We start from the raw sequence: 26,094 nt of genomic DNA, 5'->3' as shown, positions 1-26,094 counted from the left end.
GAAGAGCCAGAGACCACCAGCGCTGATGGTGTCTGGGAGGCCATCAGTCAGTGAGGGCACGCTGCTGGAAAGCGCTGGGCTCCTTGGTACCTGGTGAGTACTCGTGAACTTTAATCTGGACTCCGAACTACAAAGGCAATAATAACGGTCTCCAGCAGTGACTACAGATCCTGTCCAGATAAGCAGAGTGGGGATATGGGTATATGCTGGGGATCCTCAATATGAAGAGGCAGGTAAGGCCCTTGGAATCTACAGCTAAGTTCCCAGGAGCCACAGAAGCCATGAGGGCCTTTAGCCTCTAGCCTTCCTGCCCGCTGTGCCCAGACCCTTACCCTTGGCTTGGCTATCCACCTTCACTCTGCTCACTCAGACCTCCCGCCCCCCCACCCCACCCCGGGCGTGTGTCATTCTGAACCAGCCCTGTGCCCGCCCATCACTAACAGCGACGGTTTGACCTTTCTTCAAAAACATCTGTTGGCAACTGCAGCCACCTTCTGTTTGTAAGCACACAGTTGTTCATAAGAAGCTTGCCCACACATGCCCTTGTGTGACAGATTTAGTGTCCTGTCCTTGGTGTGAGAACGGGGCTACGCCAGCCCAGAGGGGTGGCAGGCCCACAATGCACAGCCACACCAGGGTTCCTGCTCTCTAGAGCCCCAGCCTAGGCTAGGGCTTGCCATGGCTACAGACGCCCCATGACCAGCCGACCTTGACACTGCCCTTGACACCCCCCTGCCCTGGTGGACCAGACACCGCTGAATCAGGTGCCATCCAAGGGCAGAGCCCTGTGAGGCAGCAGGGAGCACTTCCAGACACCACCCTGGCCCCCAGGTCCCCAGCTCTGCACGTATATTCCAGCTCGGTCACCACTCATTGTGGCCCCACTGGCCTATCTCCACCCTAACCTCAGGCTTCTCATCTGCAAAAGAAGGGTGGCCCTGGTCATCATCACTGTTCCAGTTGGGGTTTCAAAATGACCTCCCCCCAGAGACTCCAGGCTATCTCCACGAAAAAAAGCCAGTTCCCTCCAGCACTCTCAATGTTACAGCTCCCTAACTTGGGTCTTCTCTCTCTTGCCTCCTTTCTCGCTCTTCTTTCTCTCTTTCCCCTCCTCTATTCCCTCTCTTCTGTCCCTTTTCTCTCTTCCCTCTCTCTACTCTATCCCCCCCTCTCTCTGTCCCTGGTTCTGTCTCTCTGAATCCTGTCTCTGTCTCTCTCTCCCCTCTTCACGCTCCCTATCTGGCATCAGCTCTTCTGGATGGTCACGTGTTTAATGCCTATCCCTCTCAACAGACCCACTCAGTGGGGAGGGACTCTGCTGTGCTAGCCTGGATGTCCCAGTGCCCACAGCTACAGCAGCGTTCCTCAACTTTGGTGACGAATGACTCCATCCGGTCCTGCTTCCTGTCTGGGCTATTATTATACGCCCCAGTAAGAACATGTGGCTGGGGCCCCTTAGCAAAATACTATAAATTCTCCCAAGAGAAGGTGCCCCCTTATGGTGCTATCTATGACCTCCAAGGATAGGCGTTAGGGACACCAGTGTCATGTGTACTCATCCGCACACTGAGATGGCCAAGAACAGCATGCATCTTTGTACATAGGCACCTGCTCCTCCAGAGGCATGCCACAACAGACTCTCTTCTGCTAGAGGCCTCAAAAGCCAACTGACACCCCAAACTGTGGGCACCAACATGCCCATGCCACTACCGTCTTAATGCCTGTGCTTGGTATACCCTCAGTTAAGCAGATGCCCATTCCCTGAGAGGGCACAAGGCCAGTATCCACTACAGGGAGTATGCACACACTGGTTACTCACCTCCTCTGGGACGGCTGGCCAATGGGCACAATCTTATCCTCATAGAATCTTTTCATTGCAAACCGGTCCAGAGCCTGGTCAGCACTGTGGGGAGACACAGATGATCAGAGAAGCCCACTCCTACACCTGAGGGCCCCTTGTCCCCTCACTCAGGTGTTCTGGAATATTCCTTTACACTGTGTGAAGATATTTCACTATGGTTGGTTTAAATAAAAGCTAAGCAGCCAATAGCTAGACAGGATTTTCAGGGCAGAGAGAATGCTGGGAAGAAGAGGGGCGGAGTTGCCAAGGAGTCTCCAGCCAGACATGGAGGAAGCAGGAAAGCAACGTGGGAAGAAAAAAGGTAATAAAGCCATGAGGCAGAAAGTAAATTAATAGAAATCAGTTCATTTAAGTTATAAGAGCTAGTTAGAAACAAGCCTAAGCTATCTGTTGAGGTTTCATAATTAATAAGAAGTCTCCATGTGGTTATTGGGAAGCTGGCTGGTGGGATGGTGAGACTGAAAATGTCTGATTACACTCAGACTTCCCTAGGCTTGCACAGCCCCCCAGACAACCCTGGTTGCTGTGGAAGGATAAATCCCTCCTCCAACCATGCTGCACTGAGAAGCCTCCAGGAAGAGCATGCTCAATGTGGCAGTTTGAATGTAACTGGCCCCCATAAGCTCATAGGGAGTGGCACTACTAGAAGGTGTGGCATTGTTGAAGGGGGTGTGGCTTTGTTGGAGGAAGTGTGTCACTGTGGGGGCGGGCTCTAAGATCTCCTATGCTCAAGATACCACCCAGTGTCTCAGTCCACTTCCTGTTGCCTGCAGATGAAAGATGTAGGACTCTCAGCTCCTTCTCCAGCACCATGTCTGCCTGCACGCTGCTGTGTCCCCCATGACGATAATGGACTGAACCTCTGCTGTAAGCCAGTCCCATTTAAATGTTTTCCTTGCTAAGAGTTGCCATGGTCATGGTGTCTTCACAGCAACAGAAACCCTGATTAAGACATTCAACCATCTCTAATCCGTAGGGGACTCTACAGCCAAGCTGCTTGGGCCCTCATCTCTAGACTGCTACTAATTACTCCTGAGACATAATCCTCTCCATAAAACCTCATTCCCCTCACCAAATGAGGCTTAGAGGAGATTACATGAGGTGACACCCGTTAAGAGCTTGGCAGCCATGGGTGCCCACTCAGCAGACACAAGGCTGGGCTGGTTTCTGATACCCTCCACACAACCCACCCACCCATCCTCTGAGCACACAGAGGTCATTCTCGTGCTCCAATAACTTCCCATCATGCTCACAGTAAATTCAAAGTTCTCATTAAGGCCGGCAAGGCCATTGCTCTCTGTTACCCTGACTGCCCCGAACATTCTTTGACTCGATACTCGCCGGGCCCTTTGTCCATACCCATAGCTCCTCTCCACGACCCACAGAAACCCTTGAGGTCCCTACAGCCACAGGTCCCCCTGACCACATGCCCCCAGCCACTTCTAGCCTCTGTGTTTTCATAGTCCCAATCATGGATGCTACTGACAAACATGTTTAGTATTTAAAGTCCTCCAGAAGTTGGGCTGTGCCCTCTGAATCCTTCCAAGCACCATGGAACATGGTCCTGGACATGGCAACATCTGGGCAGCCAGGCTGGATGAAGGAGCCTTCAGTCTCTGTGGCGAGTCAGGACAGGATCTGCCCACTGGCTGGTTCCTACTTATTCTCCCAAACACCAAGGAAAAAAGAAAACCCTGCCAGCCTGAGATAACTTCCAGCTTGACCCTTGGGCCCAATTCTGATGCAACACCATTCTGGCTTCTTCCTGCCTCATCTAGGGAAATAGAAAGCAACTGAGGGGGGCTATGTGGTCCCCCAAACTGCTGGGTGGGTGTCTCCACACAGGGGAAGGCTCTCCCCCCGCTGCCAGCTGTTTTTATCCTGCCTCAGAGCTGAGAGCACTTTCTCCAGCTCGGGGGGCCCCTGCACCTCTTATTCCCTCCTGTTCCTCTATCTGAGGGCACTTCCTGGACCCCAGAAGGCATGTGGATGAGAGAAGGATGTCCCCAAATCAATGTCCAGATGACAGAAGCTGGGACAGAAGACAGCTGACCTCTCACCTGGCTGAAATGTTGCTGTAGTGCATATACGCTGCGATGACAACCCCAATCCTGCCTCGGTTTCCCTGAAAGAGGCAAAAAAGCAATCACTGTTCCAACAGGCTCTGCTGTATGCAGCGCATCCAGAAGCCTAGTGGCCAAGGGTGGGAGAGGAGAGTGCAGTTCTGGAGAAAGAGGAACACTGAGAAGGGAGGCAGGAGGGGAGAAGTGAGAAAAGCTAAGCCCGCTCTCCACGGCTAGGCGATTAAACTGCTGCCCTGCCCCCATTTGCTGGAGGTATACACTTGGGCAGAATCTATAATGTCCTAGAATGGAGAACACAAACAGGGAGGTGAGTACAACCACACAATCTTAGCACCCAGGCAGGTGTGCACACACATATGTGCACGCACACACACACACACACACACACACACACACACACACATACACACACACACACACACAGAGGTGCGTGCCCACAGGTACACCCTGTGCTCTGACCTTGTTGTGGAGAACAACAACATTGTGGGGGTCTGCATTGAGCCAGGTGTCCATGGCCTTGCAGACGCTGCAGATCTTCTCCAGGGCCGGTGTGTGCAGATCAGGCCAGCCAAATTCCAGGACCTGTGGTTGAGACATAAGTAAGAAAAGGCAAGTCCAGGGACTCCATCAAGTCAGCCAGCACAGCATGGAAGTAGCCACCAGCAGCCAGGCCTCTGCTCTTGTCCTGCTCGCTAGTCCTGCTGAGAGGTAAGGCTTGAAGAGCAAAGGCCATGGCCTGGGACCCAGGCTCACAGTAGGGTCTTAGGCAAGCCATGTCCCTCTACCATGACCTCATGGATGTGTGCCAAGGTGTACAGCATGGAACTGTGATCTCAAAGCTTCCAGAGGGGCCTGAGCTCAGCCCTCCAACTCCCCTCCAAGGCTAGCTAGTTCAAGGCTGATTCATGATGACAAATGAAGGGACAGGGTCCCCTGGTGCTCATGCCACCTTAGATATACAGACTGTCCATTCTCAGGCCTCTGGGGGAAGTCTGAAGTATGAAGAAGCAGGGCTTCCCAGTGATCTTTAGCTCTCAAGCCCACAAAGGCCTCCTCGGGCCTTCTCTACTTTCACAAAACACTAAATGAAAAGAGCCGCCCTTTGGCAGGATCCATAGAACATGCCTAAGCCAGCTGTCCACTCTCAGAGACATGGTCCGAGGCCCAGAGAAGTCTGTCACCTGCCTGAGGTCCCACACTGACAGGCACCAGAATCCAGGACGGAAGCCAAGGTCCTCTGCAAAGTCTCTTAACAATCAAAGTAACAATCTACAATGCAGCGTAATCCCTGGGACAGGAGCCTATATAGAAAAGACACAGACACAGCCCCACTCTGTGCTGTGCTCCGGAAACCCTGGGCATTTCCTCCCCAGGGGCAGACGAGGCCAGAAACCACTGTGCGAAATTTCAGCAGTTGGAACTCTAGTCATTTTGCAGATCTGAGATACCCTTGAACTTGGAACAGTCATGGAACCGCACAAGAGGGGGGGCATGTTCTCTGTCCTGCTATCCCAGGCTAGACCAGGCCATGTCACCCTAAAACAGCCACAGACTCACCTTAGCGTGGAGCTTCGTGACATCAGGCCTCTGCTCGGATAGGTTGAACAGCTAGAAAGAGACGAAGGAAGAGTGAGAAAGGACAGAGTTTGTCCCCGCTTGTCAGGAGCCCGGCCACCGGCAAGCCCTGAGCCCCGGGACTCCTACCTATACCCACTGTCACTCTCCTGCCTAACGGCAATGTTTCCACCATGAACACATGCTGGCCGACAGGATCAGTAGAGAGCTCTCAGGAAAGGTGGAGGCTACCACACTCAGCCCCTTGCAAGGGGACATCCTGAACTGGGGATGAGAAGGGATGGAGCCCAGGCCACTGGTGGTGAGTGGCAGTGCCTGGCCACCTCTGGCTTTAGGACCAAATCCCACCATTTCTCTGTCTTGCAACCGCCTGCCACCATAAGGTATAAGGCATCCTAGTGGGCGCCCTCAAACACATGGAGTCCCACTCACATCCCAGAGCCTACCCTGTCTGTCTCCCATGTTCCTTGACCCCCCTGAAGGGCCGTGAGGAGCTGCTTGTCTCTCTCTTGCCACCACAAGTTTGAAAGTAGTTATGTCACCTCCTAGGAGGAGAGGGGACAGACCCCACAAAGGGCAGGAAGGAGGGGTTCGCGACAGAGCACAGACATCCTAAACTCTGTATTCCTGGAGCCAGAGAACTCCAGATACTCCCAGTCCCATTAAGGAACACACTTAATGACATTGACGAGGTCACAGAGCTGGCTTCGTAACCAATGGCCGGCCTCTCAGCTATCACAGAGCCAGAAGGAAAACCCAGGACTTTCCGTTATTTGAAGCCAAGCACTTCACTAATGCTCAGCGCGGATGACGGAGAGATTGTTACAGAGGCCTTCAAAGTGTGTGTCCGCTGAGAACTTCAGAATCTGGGACCTTTGGAAGTGGTTAAGGATCTTGCCAGGAGATATTCTTGAATTCAGGCTGATCCTAAGACCAGCAACTGGTGTCCTGATAGCCAGAGGGGAGACGGACAGGGAAGGCCAGGTGAAGGTGGAGGCCGAGAATGGAACAAGGTGGCCACAAGCCAGGGAATGCCTCGGAGTGCTGGGAGTGGGCAGGAGAGGGGAAGAGGCGAGGAAGGCAAGTTCCTCTAGGATTCAAGGGCGCGTGGCCTCACCGTCAACCAGATGCCGGGCCTCCAGAACACATTCCTGTCATTTTAAGCCAAATAGTGTGTGGTCATTTGTTCCAGCAACCCTGGACCCTTGTGCAACCTCCTCGGCCCAGCTCTGCTAAATGTGGCAAGCAGCACCCAGGGGCTCAGGGCCAGCAGTCCAGCCCCCACATATCTCCCTGGAGCATGGAGCTGAGCCTCCCCCAGGAACGGTCACCTTCCTGCTGTAGACAGTAGCTCTGCCACCCACCTCCCGGACATCTGGTGTCTCTAGCCAGCCCCGGGGTACCCCAAAGCTGCACATGGCCAAGTCTACTCCAGGGCTTACACCCAGCTCCACCAGCCAGACCTCAGCTCTCTCTAGGATCTGTTCTAAAGGTGAAGAAGAGGTTATCGGAGGGCCTGGCTTGTAGTGCAGGCTCAGTTAACATGAAACTGTGCCTTGATTCTCTTCTCCTAGTCTGCACACCGACACGTTCACACATCCTCACCCTCACACACACACACACACACTCGCACACATGCACTCCCAGGTACTCACCCATTCTCACACTCAACACACACTTGGTTCCAGACGCTACACTCAGCAGCACACGCTCTCCTGAGAACCAGCTCTCTCTGAGAGAAAGTGAAGGCCTGGCTGGGCCTTGCAAGATGCCCAGGGTAACGGAAGGAAGGGGTGCTGGCATGGGGAGTGAGCAGAGACTCTCGGCGTACAGGCGGTGAGCAAGAGGGAGGGTGAGGCCCACCCACCAGGTAGTTGCCCCCGTGTTTGGACTTCAGCATCTGGGCCACTTCACGGAGGTTGCTACGGAAGTTCTCCTCATTGGCTGTGCTGGGGAAGGACACGGCGATGATGCGTTCGGTGACGTACACCAGGTCCAGCTCACAACTGTCCTCCATGGCCCGGCTCACACTCATGTTTCTGGAGAGACTGCGTAGAAGACAGGTCCAGGTCAGAACCCAGGAATCCAACCCCGCCTCGAACACACTATGGACGTTTCTAAAAGGATCCAGAAGGGAGCGAGTGACTGGGGGTGGGGGGGTGCGCCCCCAGAATCCTGGAGCAGAGCCCTGGCCATCTCCATGCACTCAAACTGAGAAGACAGACGGGAGGCCTCCCTGGGGGAGGGGGCAGCTCAGGTGATAGCTCACATGGGCTCCAGCTGAGCCAGAGGCCAGGCACCTTCCAGCCTCCCTCGGGCAGGCTGACCCCTGCACTCCATCCCCGGCTCTCCCTGCAGAGATCATGGCCCCGGGGCCCCCCTCAATCCTAAAGGCCAGGGAGGTGAGAGGGTGCTGGGTGTTTGCCGCAGTGGTTTCAGGGGTCCTGGGAGCCGTGGGAGCCCCTGGGCCAGCAACTGTCTCTCCTCTAGACACAGGGTGAGGGAAACGGGGAACTCACAGCTTTATGCCATCTACCAGAGGAGGAGTCATGTTATCTACTGAGGTACCTCCTCCATATCCTCCTCCCTGTGTTACCCGTTACCACATCCTCCCTCCCTAGCCAAGGTGGGCAACACTCCTTATTTCGCTAACCTTCACTATACTATAGCAGTATGGGGTTGAGGTTGGAAGGGGGTTAAAAGCAGCAGATCCTCTGGCCTGGGTGACAAAGAGCCCCAGGACATCAAGGAGCCTAGAATTATCCAGATTCCACCAGACGGGGTTGACATGGGCCCAGGTGTCGGGATAGGTGTAGACAGAGGGCAGCCAAGAACAGTTCTCTCCAATGACACAGGGGTAGAAGTCTCTCCAATGACTGGGGTAGAAGCCCAGTTAGACCTGGACCGGAATCCCAGTCACTCCTTGTCCCTATTGTATCTCAGCAGCCACTGGACCGGAGCTCTAAAGAAGGGACTGCATCCTCCTCAGAAAAACTCATAAACCCAGCCCATTTCTTTCTAGCTTTTCCCTCTGAGAGGCAGAGGAGGGAGAGAAGCCAAGACAGCAACAAGCATGAGTCAGAGGTGGCCATCCTGGGATAGTGGACTGGACTGGACTTACCCAGCAGTTCCACTATCGGGCTGGTTCCCAGGAAGGACACAAAGGCAGAACAGCGCCACCAGCTGGACAAGATTGGCATCACAGCTTTAAGTGTGCCAGCAGTGGAAGGATGGGGTTGGGGGACCACAAAGGGCCATCTGGGTCTCTAGGAGCTCTAAGCAGAAACCAGGGAGCCTCAGAATGAAGGCAGAGAGAGGCAGGGTGTGGGCAAAGCTTGGAGTCTTCCTATGTGTTCTCTTCCCTGTGTGGAGAGCTCTACAAAGACTTCCCCACAGTCAGAGACCTCATCCACAGAGTCAGAACCAGCATGAGCCTCGATGGCAGCCGGCCCTGAGTGCCGCTTCTGACCAGTGGGTGACCTTGAACAGGTCACTGCAGACATTCAGCAGCTCAGTGCCTTCACAAGGACTGATGAGCTCATGCAGGGAAATACAGAGTCCACCTCAAAGTCTGTTCTAGAACTCACAATGATGACGGCCAAGGGCCACCAACTCTAGGTCCCTCCCTAGGACTGTAGAGCATCAGTCTTAGGACTCAGGACAGGACATGAGAATGCCCATACCCCATATCCTCCCTGTGTGCCGAGTGTACCTGAGAGGCTGTGGCTGCGGCTGGATGCTTGGGGAAACTCTCATGGAGTCCTGGGAAAGAGAAGATACAGTATTACAAGGGAAGAAGCGGGGCACTGGAAGGGAGAAGCAGAAAGGAGCCCAGGGCATGGCCACACACAGATCCTCACCCCCTTTTTGATCAACACTCCATCCCCGTCACCTTAACACACCAACACCCCAGCCACAAAAAACCAAAGGCCAAAAGTACCTGCTGTGGGAGAGACCCAGTTAGGTGGAAAGAGGAAATCTCTGATATGAAGACACACAACCACCCGACTGGCCCCCCTGCTCTGGGGACACACCAGCAATGGCTGGATTGGCAGAAACGCACCTCGCCCGAACTGTACCGGTCATCTGAATAGTAACCTCAACTAGAGATCACAGACAGCAGCCGCCAACGCTCTAGGGAAGCGAAGAGTATCTATCCTCCCCGGGCTAGCACTGAACCTGTGTCCTCTGTCACAGCTACCCCTCACTCCCCCTCCTCCAAAGCCACAACGCTGAGTCACCGAATCGATGGGAAAGCTTTGAGATGGAGCAGCAGGTGCGTGATTTACCATGGGAATCCACAGCCCCACATGTCTAAGGCTCCGTGTCTCTCCTCCTGTCTCCCCTGCCCCACATGCAGGGCATTGGCAGTACAAAATGAAGCCAACAAACCCAGGTTGGTGACCCAACTTTGCAGGGCAGCAGAGTGACATTCAGTGAAAGCATGGGATCAAGCCACACGGACTTGTGTGGCTCTAGGCTCCAGCATCCCGCTGGGCAGCATGGGAGACGCTTAGCCCACTGCACCTGGTAAAATGTCACCAGGATGTCACAGAAAGACAGGGAAGACAGGGAAGCCCTCAATAGCTTGTTACGGGCAGGCAAGCAAAAAAACAAAACAAACAACAACAAAAAAAACAAGAACAAAACAAAACAAACAAAAATATGCAGATGAGTCTCCTCACTCAGTGCCTAGCACTTGGTCAATGGTAACTATCACTTTAACTGTCATTCTCCTATCAACAAAAACTGAAAGAGAAGTTCCAGGAAGGGAAGGGACAACCATCCATCATCATGAAAAAAAAAAAAAGTCCTGCTTTCCTCTCCCTCAGCCACCGTCTACTCCAACCTATGCAGAACAGGGCACCCCAGTTCTGAATTCCTGGGCTCCACGGAGCCACCTTTCCTGGCCACCAAATGCCAGCCTCCCTTGGAGGCAGCAAGACCACAGTCTGCAAAGAACAGGTCCATAAGACACATGGTGACTCACCCCTGAATCCCTGGGAAATTGATGACGGAGCAGGATTCGAACTCAAGGAGCCCAAGTGGAGGGTACATATAGCACCCAATATGCAGAGTGTTGGGCTCTGAGGTCCAGCTCCCCATGGAGGACAGACACAGGGCCCCTGGCTGCGGGAGGGCTGGCCACCCTGCCACAGTGGGGCTGCACGGGGCTCAGCAGAACTGAGTATAAGGAGGAGCCAAACAGCGCTGTCAGAAGGAACGATTCTCAATCTCTCAGCATTTCCTGCCCTAGGACTGGGGGTTGAGTGAGTCAGGCTAGGGCAGGAGAGGCGGGGACCGGGGTGTTTGGTTTTCAAACCCTAAACCAGGCTGTTCCAAAACTCCCCACCCCAAAGCACGCAGAAAGCCAACACTTCATCCATCCCATTGCACTGGCCTCTGATGAGGAGGCCTTGACTCTCCTCAGGCCCTGGGCTGGGCTCCAGGCTCTAGGGCCACCCTGCTATAAATAGCCCCTAGGGCTTCATCTGCTACGGATCCACAGCCACTCTTGAAGGAAGCCACCACAGCTGCTTCGAACAACTGGAAGCCACAACTTAGCCAAGGCTTACGGTGCAGCCAAGATCAAAGCCAGGCGCAAGCAAGGAGCTGGAGGGAGACATTGGGCCATCTGAGCCAGAACTGACAAAGGAACAGGAGAACCAAGCAGAGTTGGGAGCCTCCAAAGGCACAGGGCAAAGGATGCACAGGACCCAGAGACCAGGCTCTCAGTCCGGTTCCCCACCACCCTCTGGCCAAGGTTATAACACTCCACATTCCTGACTCCCGCCTGGAAGATAAATACTTGGCCCAAACAGAGTCTGGCCCTGCCGCCTCCAGAGGTGATAAGAAAAGGTCCAGGCACTCTGCAGCCGGGTGGCTGGGGCAGAGATGCACAGGGGAAGCTGTCCTGGGCAGGGGACAGGGACCAACAGCTGGACGGTCACCCCTTGATGAATCACAGGGCTGGGCTGCACTTGTACCAACAGGGCTTCCTGTTTTCTGCAAGGTTTGGAGACACATGACCCTTGCTGGCAGAATGCAGGCCTGCTCGGGGACTGTGGATGCATTCAGAATGCACAGAACAGTCAAGAGGCAGCCAGGAGCAAACACACCCCTCTGGGTGCTCCAGCCTGCCCAGGTGACTCCCCATGAGACAGCAGGGTAAGCTGAGGTCTGGAGTCGGCTCTGTGCCCCGCTCATGGCCAGCATTCCCTTGCGGGTTAAACTTTCACGGAGGCTGTGTTCTAGGCACCTGGGAGCAGAAGTGGAGAGGTCCAAGCCTCACCCTCATTCTGTACAGAGAGATCATTGTCAGTCCAGCCGGCAGGACGCACAGTGGCTTAGTCTCAGGAACTCGTTGGTAAAATGGGGGCCACACAGGGCTCTGGAATCTTTTACCTGCCCCACTTGGGACTCCCTGGGGAAGGTTTATTTTAAAAAGGAAAATAAATTCTCTGCCTGCCTGGAATCTCATTCTTTTCCCCTCTAGGGAATCTCAAAATTCTTAACTTCCTACGAGCTCCTCCCAAGACGGACCAATAATAGAACTTTTGATCCAAATCCCCAGGCACCAAACAGTCTACCCTATCCTCATCTCTCAAACATGTCTCTCCTTTGCAGAAAGGCCTCCATGAAAGGGGATTCCGTAGCCTCCCCCTAACCAGCGTCTTTCCTCACTGTCAGGACGTCCCTCCTCATATCTAACCCTCATCCTTCCTGCTCTGGGCACCAACTCTTTTTTCCTTGGTCCTCCCTGCAGGCGGGAGCTGACCATAACTCAGGCGTTCCTGAGTAGCTCCAGTTCTGCAGCCTGGGGCTGTGCTATTTGCTACCTTCCTTCTGCTCCCCATAGCCCTATCCACGCAGCAAGAGCTATGGGAACCTTGAGTTTCTGGTGGGGCTTGTGTGCAGCTAGAAGCTGGGAGAAATCCTGCTTTTCCTTCAGGAGTAAACAAAACACCTCTGGACAGAAAAAAAAAAAAAATGGTTTCCTGAACCTAGGTCCCCAGGGTCCCAGCTGAGAGGAGGGTCTACCAGTGAACACCAGGGGTCGAGTGAGGCAGCCAGAGCCCAGCCCTTCATTCCTGCATCTCCTCGGGTTGAGGCCCCCCACACAGGCCCCTGCGGCCACACCTCTTCCTGCCCCCCCCCTTCCTGCCCACCACTTGGATTTTTCCAAAACAAAGTGCGACACAGCACACGTCTGCAGCCTCCACTGCACACCAGCTACATCAGAGGAAACCGCCTGGAGAGGCCAGAGCAGGAAACACCCCACAAACAAGCCAGTGCCCTGAGCCGGTTCCTCCTTCCCGCTGCCCAGCGTACAGAAGAGCCCTGGCGGGGCAGCCAGGAGACCAGTACTGCAGCCCCGGGGTCAACCCACCTATGACAGATGTCTGGAAGCCTGACGGCGGGTTTCCATTCCTCTGCAGCAGGCAGGCCCTTCTGGGATCTGCCCTCCTGCTTGCCCTTCTTACACTCCTTTATTGAGACTCATTTTCTCCGACCTCCAACCTCCAGACGAGGCACCACCCTGACCCACCCTAACACACAACCACTTGCAGATTCACCGATCCCACACCAACGGAGGTCTTTCCTGAAAACTAAAACAAGACACCATCAAACACAACTAAGTGGTCACCTCTTCCATGCGACCAAGGTCAAACATGCCCTCGGGGTCATTAGCTCTTCTAGATGTCTAACCGTACGACTTCTGGTTTGGCTATAGTTATGGATTCCATTTGGCCCAGGCTAGGGATGCAGGGTCAGAAATCCTAGGACGTAACTTCTAAACATGCCCAGAACATCAACTAAAAGTAATGATTCAGAGGCTAAGCTCCTGGATGACACGGATCCAGAGACATTCGATGGATACCTCGTTTCTGTTTCCTCATCTATAACACGGAGCCACAGCATCTGCCACACACCTTGTTGTGAAGGTATACAACCTCCCAGCCTAGCTCCTGGCCCCGGAAAGAAATAATGGCATTAAGACCAGCTGATATTTACAAAGCACCCATCAGAGCTGGGAGTGCCTTGAGCTAGTTCATCTTTTGCGACAACACACACAAAACTAAATTCCCGAAAGCATCCCGAGGACCAGTGAACAGGGATCCTCACGTACCTCCAGGGAGCCTTCCCCCAACCTAGGAGTCCACGCGGCCCCTGGACAGTTCCACTCCTTATTGCTGGGTCTATGGCGGCCCAGGATGGTGCAGCAGTATCGGTGGGCCACCCTCGGGAGCTGCTACAGCTCAGCCCCTCCCTGCGGGGCCCTCCCTACCAGAGGCCAGGCAGCTGTCAGATGATAGGGCCTCGTGCCATCAACAGCTCCCCCTGTGCCAACCGCCAAAACCACTCCCTGTTCCTCTCCAGGCCTGCAGTGGACGGAGGGGCCAGCATGGGGCACAGGGTAGAAAAGACCCGAGGAAGGTGAAGCGTCCTCTGTGGGGTCCGCCGGGGGTAGAGAGACAAGCCAGCCCCAGCAGAGATCAGGGGCTCCTGTGCCCTAGCCAGAGTTCCTTCTGATTGAGGAACTTGTCCCCTGCCCCCCCACCCCCCCTCGTAAGACCAAAGACAAAATGAGCAAGGACCAGATAACCTTCTTCTTCTTCTTCCAGAATCCTGAATCAAAAGCCGAAAAGTCACACAGCATTCGCCATTTCCCGAGACTCCTGGCTCCAGGCAAGCACCCCGACAGTGTCTCCAGCATCTAGGGACACCTTAAGAGCCCAGGGCCCCTTTACAGAGCCCTGTTTCCCTCCACCCTTTCCAAGCCTGCCTTCCACCAAGCCTAGCTCTCAGATCCGTCTCTCTGTTCTTCCCTCACCCAGAACTGCCATGGCATAGTGACGAAGACCAGAGCCAAGCCTGAGCCCAGCAAGTGACTTCATGGGCCTTCTCTTTCCCCAGCACTCTAGTCAAGCCAGCCAGGCCCCCTTCAAGAGAGTTGCAAAGGTCGAAGGGCACTGCCCCCCACACACACACTCCTGCTCATTACCCTTGAGAGCAGTCTTGGCCCCTGCCCTCCTTATACTCACCCCTTCCTGGAGGCTTTTTGGAGAGCTTCCACCCTTGTGGTCTCCTTCCCCCTGTAGGCAGAGGAGAGGCTGTCAGAGATGGGGCAAGATGAACAGTGCAAGGTTCCAGAATTCCTACCTGCTGGAGTCAGGGTGGAGCGTGAAAGGGTAGCAGAAGGTGGGGGGGGGGGGGTACCTGAACACCTGAAGGCCCGGTAGAGGAAGGTAAACCCTCTCCTTTGGGCCTACCCCCTGTGGGACACTGTTATTCCATTTTGAAGATGAGAAAGCTAAGGCCCAGACACGCTCTCCCTCACCTGAAGTCCTACAGGTAGGGTCTTTGCCTCCAGCCCATAGTTTCAAGCTGGCCTTTCCCATCCAACAACTCTTCCAGTCTCAGTTTCCCCCAATGCAGAGCCCCCCCCACATTCTTCTCATCCTCTCCCATCCAGCCTGGAGGAAACTCTGTTCATGTAGTCCAAAAGATCGGTGGGAAGTCTGCCCAGCTTTCTCATATTCCACCACTCCCATGGCCTCTTTGTGTGTGCATGTGGGTACGTGTGTGCGTGCATGTGTGCGTGCATATGTGTGTGTGTGCGTGTGCGTGTGTGTGGATGCACATGCGTGTGGATCACCTTCACAAACCTGTATTACTAAAGCAGACAGGTCCTGCCACCTTCCTACCCTCTCAAGCAAGATTGGCATTTGAGACAGGATCTCTCACTAGCCTGGGACTTGTCCCCAAGGGTCCCGCTGTCCCTCCCTCCTCAGCCCTGTGGTTATGAGCATGTGCCACCCGACTGGGCTTTTTTCCAGGGTCGTTTCTGGGGATCGAACGTAGACGTTCAGGCTTGTACGGGTACTTCCCTGATGGAGGGTTACCAGGGCCTCCCTTTTTTTTTTATTTTTTTTTGTTTGTTTGTTTGTTTGTTTGTTTGTTTTGAAAGAGGTCTCACTTCGTAGCCCAGGCTGAACTAAACCTGAGGGTTAACCCTCCTGCTTCAGCCTTCTGGATGCCAGGTTTACAGGCCTGAGACATTTAGCATATTTCTTGCAGACAGGCTTCGTCACTGATCTCCTCCACAGCCCCACCCTGCTCCCTCTCTGTCGGCCTCTCTCAGGCAGCCCATGGCTGCACACAGGTTCCAAGATTATCGGCACCCCTTCCTCCAGGCTCCAACCCCTGCCCCATCTCTAAACCCACCTTCCCGTACCCCCTTCCAGCAGGGGCCCCCTCATTCTGGCCCTTCTGTCACTCACCACATCCACTACATTCTTGGGGACAGTCTCCGTGGTGATGGGCTAGGGACAAAAACAGAAAACAGTGAAACATGCTGGCACAGCTGCCTTCTAGGCCGGCAGTCAGGGTGGTAATAAGGGCACAGTCCCAAGCTTCAAGACATCCCTTGGCTGGTCCCAAGCTGGGGAAGCAGCCTTTGCAAAATGACACACAATCTTATTAGTCATGGTCATGGAGCCATCCAGTTCCGCCCTCACCAAGGGCCCACACTAGGTGTCCACGCAAGCCTCAGACCACTCAATAAATGAGGATGACGGGACAAAACACTCTGACCCTAGCCAGGGCTTTCACCTCCACTGTGTCTACCCAGGCCAAGAACCCATAGAGGCAGGACCACCATGGCCTGCGAGCCCCAGCAAACGGACAGAAGTTACGAGAGAGGCCCAGGAGTATGGACTCCTGGGGTCAGAGCCTGCCTGCCAAATACCGCCCAAGTCCCAGCTCTCCAGTGGCCTGCTGGCCCCACCCTTGGTACCTCTGGTACACATACACACAAAGCACGTCCATACCCACTCGACACTGTGCCTTCTCCTCCTCCTTGGTGGAAGCTCTGACTATACCCCGCATGGTACCCCATTGCCCCTCCCCCATCTGTACCTTCCTAAAGGAACGGTCTTATCTGGCCCTATATACTGCATTCCTCAGTTAATTTGGGAATTTGAGATTTTGTTTTTATTATTTTTTTTATTATGTGCATGTGTGCATATCCATGTGTGGATTTGTTGACATGAGTGCAGGTGCCCATACAGGCCAATAGTATCAAATCTCTGGAACTAGATTCACAGGTGGTTGTAAGCCATTCCACAGGAATGCTGGGAACTGAACTCCAGTCTCCTACAATGAGCAATACATGCTCTTAACTGCTAAGTCATCTCTCCAGCCCTGATTTTGGATTCTGGGTCTACCTTCATCCAAGTAAGCATTAGGGACATTTTGTTCAGCTCAATAGTAACTCCCTAATGCCAGGAACCAGGGGGACCAGAAATGGGCCAAACATGCACAGATGGTCCATCCCAGCATTCTCCCTCCACCCCAGTCCACACAGGAGCTTCATCCTAAAAGTATCCAGAAGAATAAAGGGGGTGGGGGTGGGGGGACAGTGTTCTGTCACTCCAAGAGGGAATTGCGACCACCAGAAAGGCTACTGGCACTGAGTGTCCCACCTACCTAGAACGTCTGAGTCATCACATGCTGTAGGGACCAGGAGTGTGCATCTCCAACAGGGTCCTGGATGGCTCTAAGAGGAGACCGCCCAGCCCATACCCTGACTCTGCTGTCAACAGGGTGACCGTAAGTAGGCTACCTGACCTTGTGCCCACCTCATGGCTGCCTGGGGTAATTGCATGCTGAGTGAATGGAATAAAGGCTCCCCATGAAGAGGGCCTGGCTCCTAGCACAGGCTAGTCCTTACTGCTTACCCTCTCACTCTGGAGTTCTCCGACAACAAGGAGGCCCGCCCAGCCCCACCCTACTCAGACCCATGCCCAGCCTTCTCCAAGCCATAAAACTACAGGCCTCAGCAGAGTGGGAGAAATGCACCCTTCCTGCCAGGGATCATCTGAGCGCTGTCCCCTCTGCCCCCACCCCTTCCCTCGCCAGCTGGAGGCCAGCCACAGGCAAGAATCGCCAGCAGTCAGATGCCTTCAACACACTGTCCCGCGTGTCTCCTGAGGAGCTAAAAATTTCCAAACACCCAGATTGCCCTGCAGAGTTCATAACCTCAGCCCAGCATGCATGCATCCCTTCGACCCTAGTTCTCCAGGACTAACTACCAGCCCTTAACTACCTGAGAATGGAAAAATGCAGGGACTGGTCCCAGCTGGGCAGAGTTGGCTAAGGCTGCCCAAGCTCTCACATGGCACAGTAGGGAAGCTCCCAGAGACTCTCCAGGGCAGGCGGAAACTCAGAAGTAGCAGCCTCAGAGAACTGTGGGACCTCGATTATACCTCAAGTGCAGGTCCTCCATGCAAACAGGCAGGCAGGCAGGCACACATGCACATGAGTGCGTGTGCAAGCACACACACACACACACACACACACACACACACACACACACACACACACACACACACTAGCCCTCCCTGGTTGATTTTTAGTTCTAAGGAAAATAGGTGTTTATTTATTTTATATGTATGAGTATGTGCCTGAGTGGACATATGTGTACCACTTGTGTGCAAGTGCCTGTAGAGGCTGGAAGAGGGCATCAGATCACCTAGAACTTGGGTTACTGGTCACCTAACGTGGGTGCTGGGAATTGAACCAGGTCCTCTGCAGGAGCACCACGTGCTCTTAACGATTACGCCATCTCTCTAATCTCTGATTTTTTTTTTCCTTAGAACATACTGCTCTCCAACATTCTATTTTGTATTTACCAACATCCTTTACAGCCTGTCTCTCACCGAAATATGAGCTATGCCCACACTGAGCACAGAACAGTGCCTGGCACACTGTGGGCCCTGGGGAAACATCTGTGGAATGAACAGTGTCTCCTTGCTCCCTTCTCTGATACCCTCATCATACTCAGAATTGACTGATAGTACAACAGCCTTCACCTTCATTTTTTGTTTAGTTTTAGATCAGGACCTTTCTAAACCAAATGCATGCACGCATGCACACACATGCAATGCACACCACATCCTCACATGCCACTCAAAGACAAGCACTCCTAGAGGGCCTTGAGACATCACCTCCTCCTGCCCCCTGACCCACAGACAGGAACTGAGGTGTAGGTGGAAGACCTGCCAGGATCTTGAATGAGACGCAAGGCAGGACCAAGTTACCCCAGGCCTGCAGAGCCCAGTGCCAAATTCATTTCACTGTCCCTCTCCTGGGGTCAGTTGTCACCTCAAGGTCAGCTACATAAGGGTGGTTCACGTGGAATCGAAGCAAGGACAGTGCTGGCCTCACACAGGAGTCCCTAACCCCTGCCAGCCCAGGTCTAGAAATTGAAAGTGGTACCCCCCCACACACACACACACCTGTCTTGCATTCTGCACAGTGTCTCTGTCCCTGAGAGGCCATGCCTCCTCACATTTGGCACCTGACTTGCCTCCACTGTCTCCCCCTAGTGCCAGCCATGATCTAGAGATACCTTTTCCCAAGGCTGAAGAAACAACAGCAGCTTGATGTGCAACAGACTGGGGACCAACCAGGCTCTGCAGTTTTCATCCCAACTCTCACAGCATCCTGGGAAGTGCATGTCACTCATCTCACAGATGAGGCGAGTGGACAACGCCTGGAGGAAGAGAGCTGGCATCTGAACGGCCCTCATGTCCTCACAGGCTCCCTCCTTCTCTCACTCCCTTTGTGTGTGTGTGTGTGTGTGTGTGTGTGTGTGTGTGTGTGTGTGTGTGTGTGTGTGTGTGTGTGTGTGTATAGATGTGCGTGCGCTTAAGTGCACCTATGTGAAGACCAGAGGACATCATGTATCTCCCTCTATCGCTCTCCACCTCACTGATTTGGCTACTCTGGATGGCTAGCAAGCCCCAGGGCTCTTCCCGTCACTATCCAGTACTTGAATTACAGGCAAGCATCACTGTGCCTGGTTCTCCATGGTACTGGGATTGAACTCGGGGTCTGCATGCTTGCACGTCAAGCACTCTCGCCCACTAAGCCATCTTCCTAGCCCCTTTCAGCAGAGACCCCCCACTTCTGGGGCCCTCAAGGCTAGCTACAGCAGACCCTCGCCTAGGGTCACCGCTAAAAACAGACTGCTTCCCTGCACTTTCCTAGGAAGACTGGGAAATGGGAGAGACTGCGGTGGGAGAGAGAGAATAGAGGACTTCCTGAATTTGCCATGAACCACAGGGTGGGTAAGGAAGCTGCACATCCTTTCTTCAATTCCCCTCCATCCACCCGAAACAGACACGCATGCCCACTCCCTTCCTGTGGACATGCTGACTGATCGAAGGTGAGCACGTCCTGGAAGACTGGAAGGCTGGGACACCTGCGTGCGGATCATATGGTAGAATGCACTGGTGGCCTGCAGGGAGGCTGCGTCGGGGGGAAAAACGTATCTGTGGGCTGATGTTTAGAGGAAGGAAATACTGGACCTTGGGGATGCCCCAGCCTTAGCCCAGGCCTCGGGGGCAAGAGGGAGGGTGCAGAATGCAGACTCAGCCTCCCGCGGAACATTCTGTCCAGAACTCTTGAAACCCTCAGCTCTAGCCTGCCAGCTCTCTCTGCTCTTGTCCCAGGGGAAGTCTGGAATCTGGGCAGTTTGGGAGCCAAAAAGACCCCGTGACATCACATCTGCCACCACGCTGAGGATCTGTGAGGTCACCCAGCACTACCTATCTTGGGAGGGGAAGGGCCTGGGAGCTAGTGGGGACAGCCAGAAGGGGCTGGAATTGCTCAGCTCCAGGGCCCAGGGAAAACTATTCTGGGCCCACTTCTTTCCCAAAATAGAACTGTAAGTAGATATGGGGTCCGCGGAGTGCCGAGGGGCGGGGGACAGCGCATGACATTTGGGGATATTTAACAGAGTATGGTAGAGGGGAGCTGGGTTGCATACTGGAGGCCCAGCCTCTTAACATCCCATGGGGGGCACCTTCTCAAGAGTAATAATAACAACATCAACCCACAGGCAGCAGCGGCGGCAGAGGAAGCCAGAGCCTCCACTCTGAAAGCCAGCTTTGGGTCAACTGTTTGCCCAGGCCTCCTGAGCCATCCATCCTTCCACTTCACGGTCACAAGGGTTGGGGAAGGAGCATTCGGCTCCTCTTCTGGCAGTTTCCAGGAGGATACTCAGTTCTACGTGAGCCCAGGTCTGCCCTCCGAATCTGTGTCCCTGCTCTGCGCCACTCCGCCACTCCGAAAGCACCAAGAGGCGACAGAGGTGGGGGTGGGGGTGGGTACGGGAAGAGCTGGGGCTGAAGACGCAGGACCCAGGGCAGGCAAGAGGCCCAGGTGGCAGGAACACTGACCTAAACGTCCAGGTCAGGCGGCTGCCAAGGCCACAGCCTCTCTCAGACACACTCAGGCCATCAAGGGAAAAGAACAGGCTCTTGGTGATTAAGTGGAAAGCTATGTCTGACTTCCGCACCCCCCAGAGGAGCGCCAAGCAAGTCTGTTCCTGTCCGCAGTCCCTCCTCCAAGCCAACCCTGAGGGGCCCGGCACCACAGCATGGGCTAAGGACATCCTCACCAGCCACACCTCAGGGCTAGGCAAGAGTACTGAGTCCCTCTGCGCACAGCTCTCCTCCCCCAGGGGGGCCAGGTCTGGCCTAAGGCTGCGCCTCCTCCACATCCTTCGGCTAATCTGGCCCAGGGCCCATGAAACCCCTGCTTCATGTCTACCCCAGTCCCTTCCACCTGCCATCCCATGGCCACCTCTCCCTGCCAAGCCACCCCCCAGTTGGCAGCAGACTCCGGCTCTAAAAGCCTGCTTTGGGTCAATTGCCTGTTCAAGGACCCATAATGGCCCTTAGTGCTTAGCACTCAAGGTCCTGTTCTCCACCCAAGCCATGAACTCCTCTAAGCCTGGTCCCTCCCTCTCTAGCCCCAGAGTCAAAAAAGTTGGACCTCTTCCCTGTCCCCAGCCTGCCCCTCCTCTCCAGTTGAGTACATTCCCACCTCCACCTTACAGCACTCCCCACCAGCCAGCCGGGGCCACCAAGTGGGTGTCTAGACCCAGGTAATATACAAGGTGTCCTCTCCCCCAGAGCAAGAGCAGGCTAGCCAACATTTATAACCATATTTGTTTTTATAACCATATTTGTTTTTTTTGTTTTGTTTTGTTTTGTTTTGGTTGGTTGGTTTTGTGTTTTTGTTTTTGTTTTTTCGAGGCAGGGTTTCTCTGTGTAGCTTTGCGCCTTTCCTGGAACTCACTTGGTAGCCCAGGCTGGCCTCGAACTCACAGAGATCCTCCTGGCTCTGCCTCCCAAGTGCTGGGATTAAAGGTGTGCGCCACCACCGCCCGGCTTATAACCATATTTGTTTACCTGCTTCTTCAATTTGTACCAAGGCAATGTTCTAGTCCTAGCACCTTCCAGAACCCTCTCTTCTCCTTCCTCCAAACCGGCCCTGCCAAAAGAGGCAAGCTCTCCAAGGCATGCACAAGTGGGTTCACTTATTCCCCTGAACCCTAAGGCTCCCCCTAGTGAGAGCCTAGAGTCAGGCACTGATCACTGATGCATTCTATGGTATGGTTCCCTCCCCACCCCCACCCCAATCCCTGCCTTGCCTCCTGACCTGGCAACCCTGTGTACCCTGGCCTGGCAGCCCAGCCTAGGCTTATACCACCTGGACACAGCTCTGCCCCAAACATCAGGCTGCTGAGGGCAGGATCCTACGTCCTAACTGAGCCTCTCCCAGTAGTGGTCAAAAGAGGCTTTGACCTCTGACCTCTGGGGACCGTGTCCCTTGCCGGCCCTGAGTAAAGACAGGATCTGAGTGGCCCTGAGGAGGCTCGTAGCTGGCACCCTACCCCCAACAGGCGTCAGTGATTAGTGAGGGGTTCCAGCTGCAGACATCAGCCGATCAGCCCAGCAGCCAGTGGGCCGTGTTTGATGTTTTAAACCTCTTCCTGGCTCTCAAACCCACTCTCCCCTGGACAATCTCCACCTCCTAAGTGCTGCTTTGGGGAGCAATAGAAAACAAGCCCAAGCCTTCTGAGCATGGCCTCAGGCACCGGACCCTTCTGGACTATGCAACCCTCTGCGGTGCCTGACTGAACTGCACAACCGCCCCCCCCCTCTGGGGTCTTTAGGAAGCTCAGGCCCACAGGCTCTCTCCCTTTAGAAGCCAGCCTCCGGTCAGCCTTCCCTCCCGGCATGGTTCCATTCTCCAGACTTTTCCAAAGATGGCCACCCATGCCCCTCTCAGCCCCCTGGGGTTAAATTCATCACACCCACAAAGCACTTCCCTGTCATAGTCCTTGATGGAGGAGATGAAATCTGCAAGCCAGTCCTCCAGTTTTCCCAGACCAGCTCATCACCCTCCTCCTCCTCCTCCTCCTCCTCCTCCTCCTCCTCCTCCTCCTCCTCCTCTTTTCTGGTGGTTGGTTTTTTTTAAAAAAACAGGATCTCACTTGGCAGTGGTGGCTCACACCTTTAATCCCAGCACTCGGGAGGCAGAGGCAAGCGGATCTCTGTGAGTTCAAAGCCAGCCCAGGCTACGGAGTGAGTTCCAGGAAAGGTGCCAAAGCTGCACAGAGAAACCCTGTCTCAAAAAACAAAAACAAAAACAAACAAACAAAAAAAAAACACCAGGATCTCACCATAGACCAGGCTGGCCTTAAACTCTATAAAGCAGAGAATGACCTTGAACCTCTGAACTTCTTGCTTTCACCTCCTGAGTACTGGAATTACAGGCATGTATCACCATGCCCAGTTTCATGCCATCCTCTTCTAACAGGAGGCAGCCAGATGCCTGCTGCTCCAGACCCTATGATAGGGGTCCTTTATATAGCACTTTAAAATCTTGGGGTCCAGGCTGGAGAGATGGCTTGGTTGTTAAGAGCACTCAGTGCTTGTGGTGTTTAACTGAATGAGAATGGCCCCATGGGCACAAATATTTGAACGCTCAGTTTACAGTTGGTGGAACTGTTTGGGAAAGGTTAGGATGTGTGACCTCTTGGGAGGTGTGTGACTCAGGGTGGGCTTTGAGGTGTAAAAGCCAAGTCATTCCCAGTTAGTAGTTTCCCTCCCCTCCTTCCTCCTCATCTTCCTCTTCCTCCACCTTCTTCATCCTCCTCCTTCTTCTTCCTCTCTCTCTGTCTCTCTCTCTGTCTCTCTGTCTCTCTGTCTCTCTGTCTCTCTCTCTCTCTCTCTCTCTCTCTCTCTCTCTCTCTCTCTCTCTCTCTCTCTCTGCCTTGTGCTTGTAGAACAGATGTAAGCTCTCAGCTACTACTCCAGGGCCGTGCCTGCCTACCTGCCACCACGCTTCCCACCGTGATGGCCATGGACTCAAGCCCTCTGGAACCATAGCCCTAATTAAATGCTTTCTTTAATAAGTTGCTTTGGTCATAGTGTTTTGTCAGGTCAGTAGAAAAGCCGCGAAGACACCGCTCTTCCAGAGGACTAGAATTCAGCTCCTATCACCCACATCCCACAGCTCAAAATTACCTGCAACCCTAGCTCCAAGGGATAGAGTGCCTACTTCTGGCCTGTCAGGCACCAGCACATACATACACACATGCACATAAAGACATACATACATACATACATACATACATACATATAAATAAAATAATCTTTAAAAAAATAATCTTAAGATCAGTTTAAGACCTGGCAGTTCCAACAGAAGAGAATACCACTAGGCTGGAAGTGTGGCTTGGTAATGCTTACCTCACATGCACAAGACACTAGGCTCCCCAACATGCAAAAAAGAAAGTTAGACCAACTTAGAAAAGAACTCTGCACATAAGCACAGTGGCTGTCCCAGACCCTGTGTGCACAGCCATGGGTTGGTGCAATGGTTGAACAAAGGGATGGTTGAACAGATGACAGATCCTCTCTCAGTACCTTAGCCCACCAGCCAACAGACATTAGGGACCATGAGAACCTCAAATCAGGCACCTGGATAGCCCCAAGGATAGGATCGGAGTACCCTTCTAAGCCCATCCCCCTACTGCCGGCTTTGAGCCTGTGAGCAAGGCAGTCAGCCTTCCTGAGTCCTGATCTAACCACTATACGTGGTCCCACTTGCTTCTCCAGGATGGACACAGGCTGCCCAGGTGTCCACATGGGTCACAAGCCTCCCCCATTGCCCTGAGCCATGGAAAAGGCTTTGAAAACTGCAGGTGCTGTGCAGGTGACAGTGACATTTGTCACTGTTAGTGGCTGGGAGAATAGCTCTAGTGTAGGCTGATGAATGATGGAAAGCTCACTCTCACTCCGATCCATCTTGTGGCCTCAAGTCCCACATCAAGCCACACTAAAGTAAGGCACAGCATCTCCTTCCTGCGTCCACACGCAAAAGTACACAAAGCGCAAGCATTTCACTGCCGCCAATGCAGTGGCCCCTCCCCCTCAGGGCAGTCCCAAGATCCCGGTGGATGCCCAACACAACAGCTAGAATAAAATCCTCTACATGTGTGGAGAACTGTCTCCTCATAGAGAGGAAGCGGCTCATGGCTTCCCTGAGCCCTGCCTGATTGGTCAGCTTTGAAATTCTTGTACTGGGGAGATACTATTCAGTAAAATAACAGTGACTTTGAATCCAACACTATGACACCATGATAGTCCATCTGGTGGCAGAAGCAGCTACTGACTCACAGGCAAACAGCACATCCAGCATGTACTCCCTGGGCACGAGGGGACAGACATCACCAGGTTCCGTCACACTACTCAAAACGGCACACAATTTAAAGTGGATGGATTGTTTATTTCTGTAATTTTCCACTTAATGTTTTTGGACCTCGGGTGACATCAGGTAACTGAAACCCGGGAAGGTAAAAGCTCAAATTGGGAGGAGGGAGAGTGCTTTGTTATTATTGCAGGTGAAACCACAAGCCCTGAAGTATTCCGACTCCCCTGCTCCCCGACCTCCAGGTCACGCTAGAGGACATTCCAACCCCCTGCTGTGAGGCTAACAATGGCAGGGGAAGCTCTGTCTCCAGTTACCCAGGTGTCCAGGGTACTGGCCCTCCTGTGCAGACAGCCTAGCCTCAGATGCCTTGATGGCCATCCCACCCAGGTCTCTGGGTGCCAGTTCTCAGGTACAGAGGTCCTGACACGAGGTGTCTTAGTGGGCATTCCATTTGGCAACCATCGCCGGGAAATTCCTCCAACTCTTATTTTTCAGGGCCTGAGAACGGCTGCTTCAGCTCTTTGCAAGTGTCTACGGCAGGGATCCTAACTCTGTCCTGCTCCCTAGAGCCCCATGGGGAGCAGGGGGCGGGAGAGGCGGGCACGGGACAACCCCCAGCCTCCTCTACCCACTCCCTTGGGCAACATCTGTTGAGTAAGATAAAAACATGAGTTGAAGATTAAACCACTCGGCGCTAGCTGGCCTGGGCACAGGCTGGGAAATATGTCTGGCCAGCAGGGACTGAGGCTGGGCAGAAAATCTGGGTCTGAATCAGGGGAAGGGTGGTTAGGATTCATCCAAGGTCAGTTTAAAAAAAAAAAAAAAAAAGGTAGAGGAAGCAGAGACAAGCCAAGGCCAGAACGCGCCATAGACAGATAGATGTCCAGGGCACACCAAGTTGGGAAACGGGAATAAGGCCGGCCAGACAGCGGCCTGCAGGGGCTGGAAGGCTGGCAGTAGAGAGGAAGGGAAGGGAAATCCTGAACCCACCCTTTC

General features: G+C 53.8%; 1 protein-coding gene across 27 annotated transcripts in view; it reads right to left on the bottom strand.

Moving 5' to 3' along the window:
* Positions 1 to 26,094, bottom strand: part of Tns1 (tensin 1) — a 230,800-nt gene that overhangs the window by 91,989 nt on the left and 112,717 nt on the right. For 25 of the 27 annotated variants that reach the window (XM_076550126.1, XM_076550131.1, XM_015986049.2 and 22 more), the window contains 8 exons: positions 15,807 to 15,848; positions 14,568 to 14,618; positions 9,233 to 9,282; positions 7,388 to 7,568; positions 5,503 to 5,553; positions 4,405 to 4,527; positions 3,922 to 3,986; positions 1,820 to 1,903 (listed from right to left, as the gene is read on the bottom strand). In XM_076550126.1, coding sequence (XP_076406241.1) covers positions 1,820 to 1,903; positions 3,922 to 3,986; positions 4,405 to 4,527; positions 5,503 to 5,553; positions 7,388 to 7,568; positions 9,233 to 9,282; positions 14,568 to 14,618; positions 15,807 to 15,848 — 647 coding nt within the window. Of the gene's footprint in view, positions 1 to 1,819; positions 1,904 to 3,921; positions 3,987 to 4,404; positions 4,528 to 5,502; positions 5,554 to 7,387; positions 7,569 to 9,232; positions 9,283 to 10,510; positions 11,059 to 13,651; positions 13,986 to 14,567; positions 14,619 to 15,806; positions 15,849 to 26,094 lie in introns of those variants that run through there. The other 2 variants (XM_042260144.2, XM_076550140.1) reach the window with 2 other exon arrangements.

The sequence above is a fragment of the Peromyscus maniculatus genome, chromosome 13 (assembly GCF_049852395.1).
Source record: "Peromyscus maniculatus bairdii isolate BWxNUB_F1_BW_parent chromosome 13, HU_Pman_BW_mat_3.1, whole genome shotgun sequence".
Lineage (NCBI taxonomy): Eukaryota > Metazoa > Chordata > Mammalia > Rodentia > Cricetidae > Peromyscus > Peromyscus maniculatus.
Note: the sequence above shows the minus strand (reverse complement) of the source record. Positions and strands in the feature narration are given on the sequence as shown.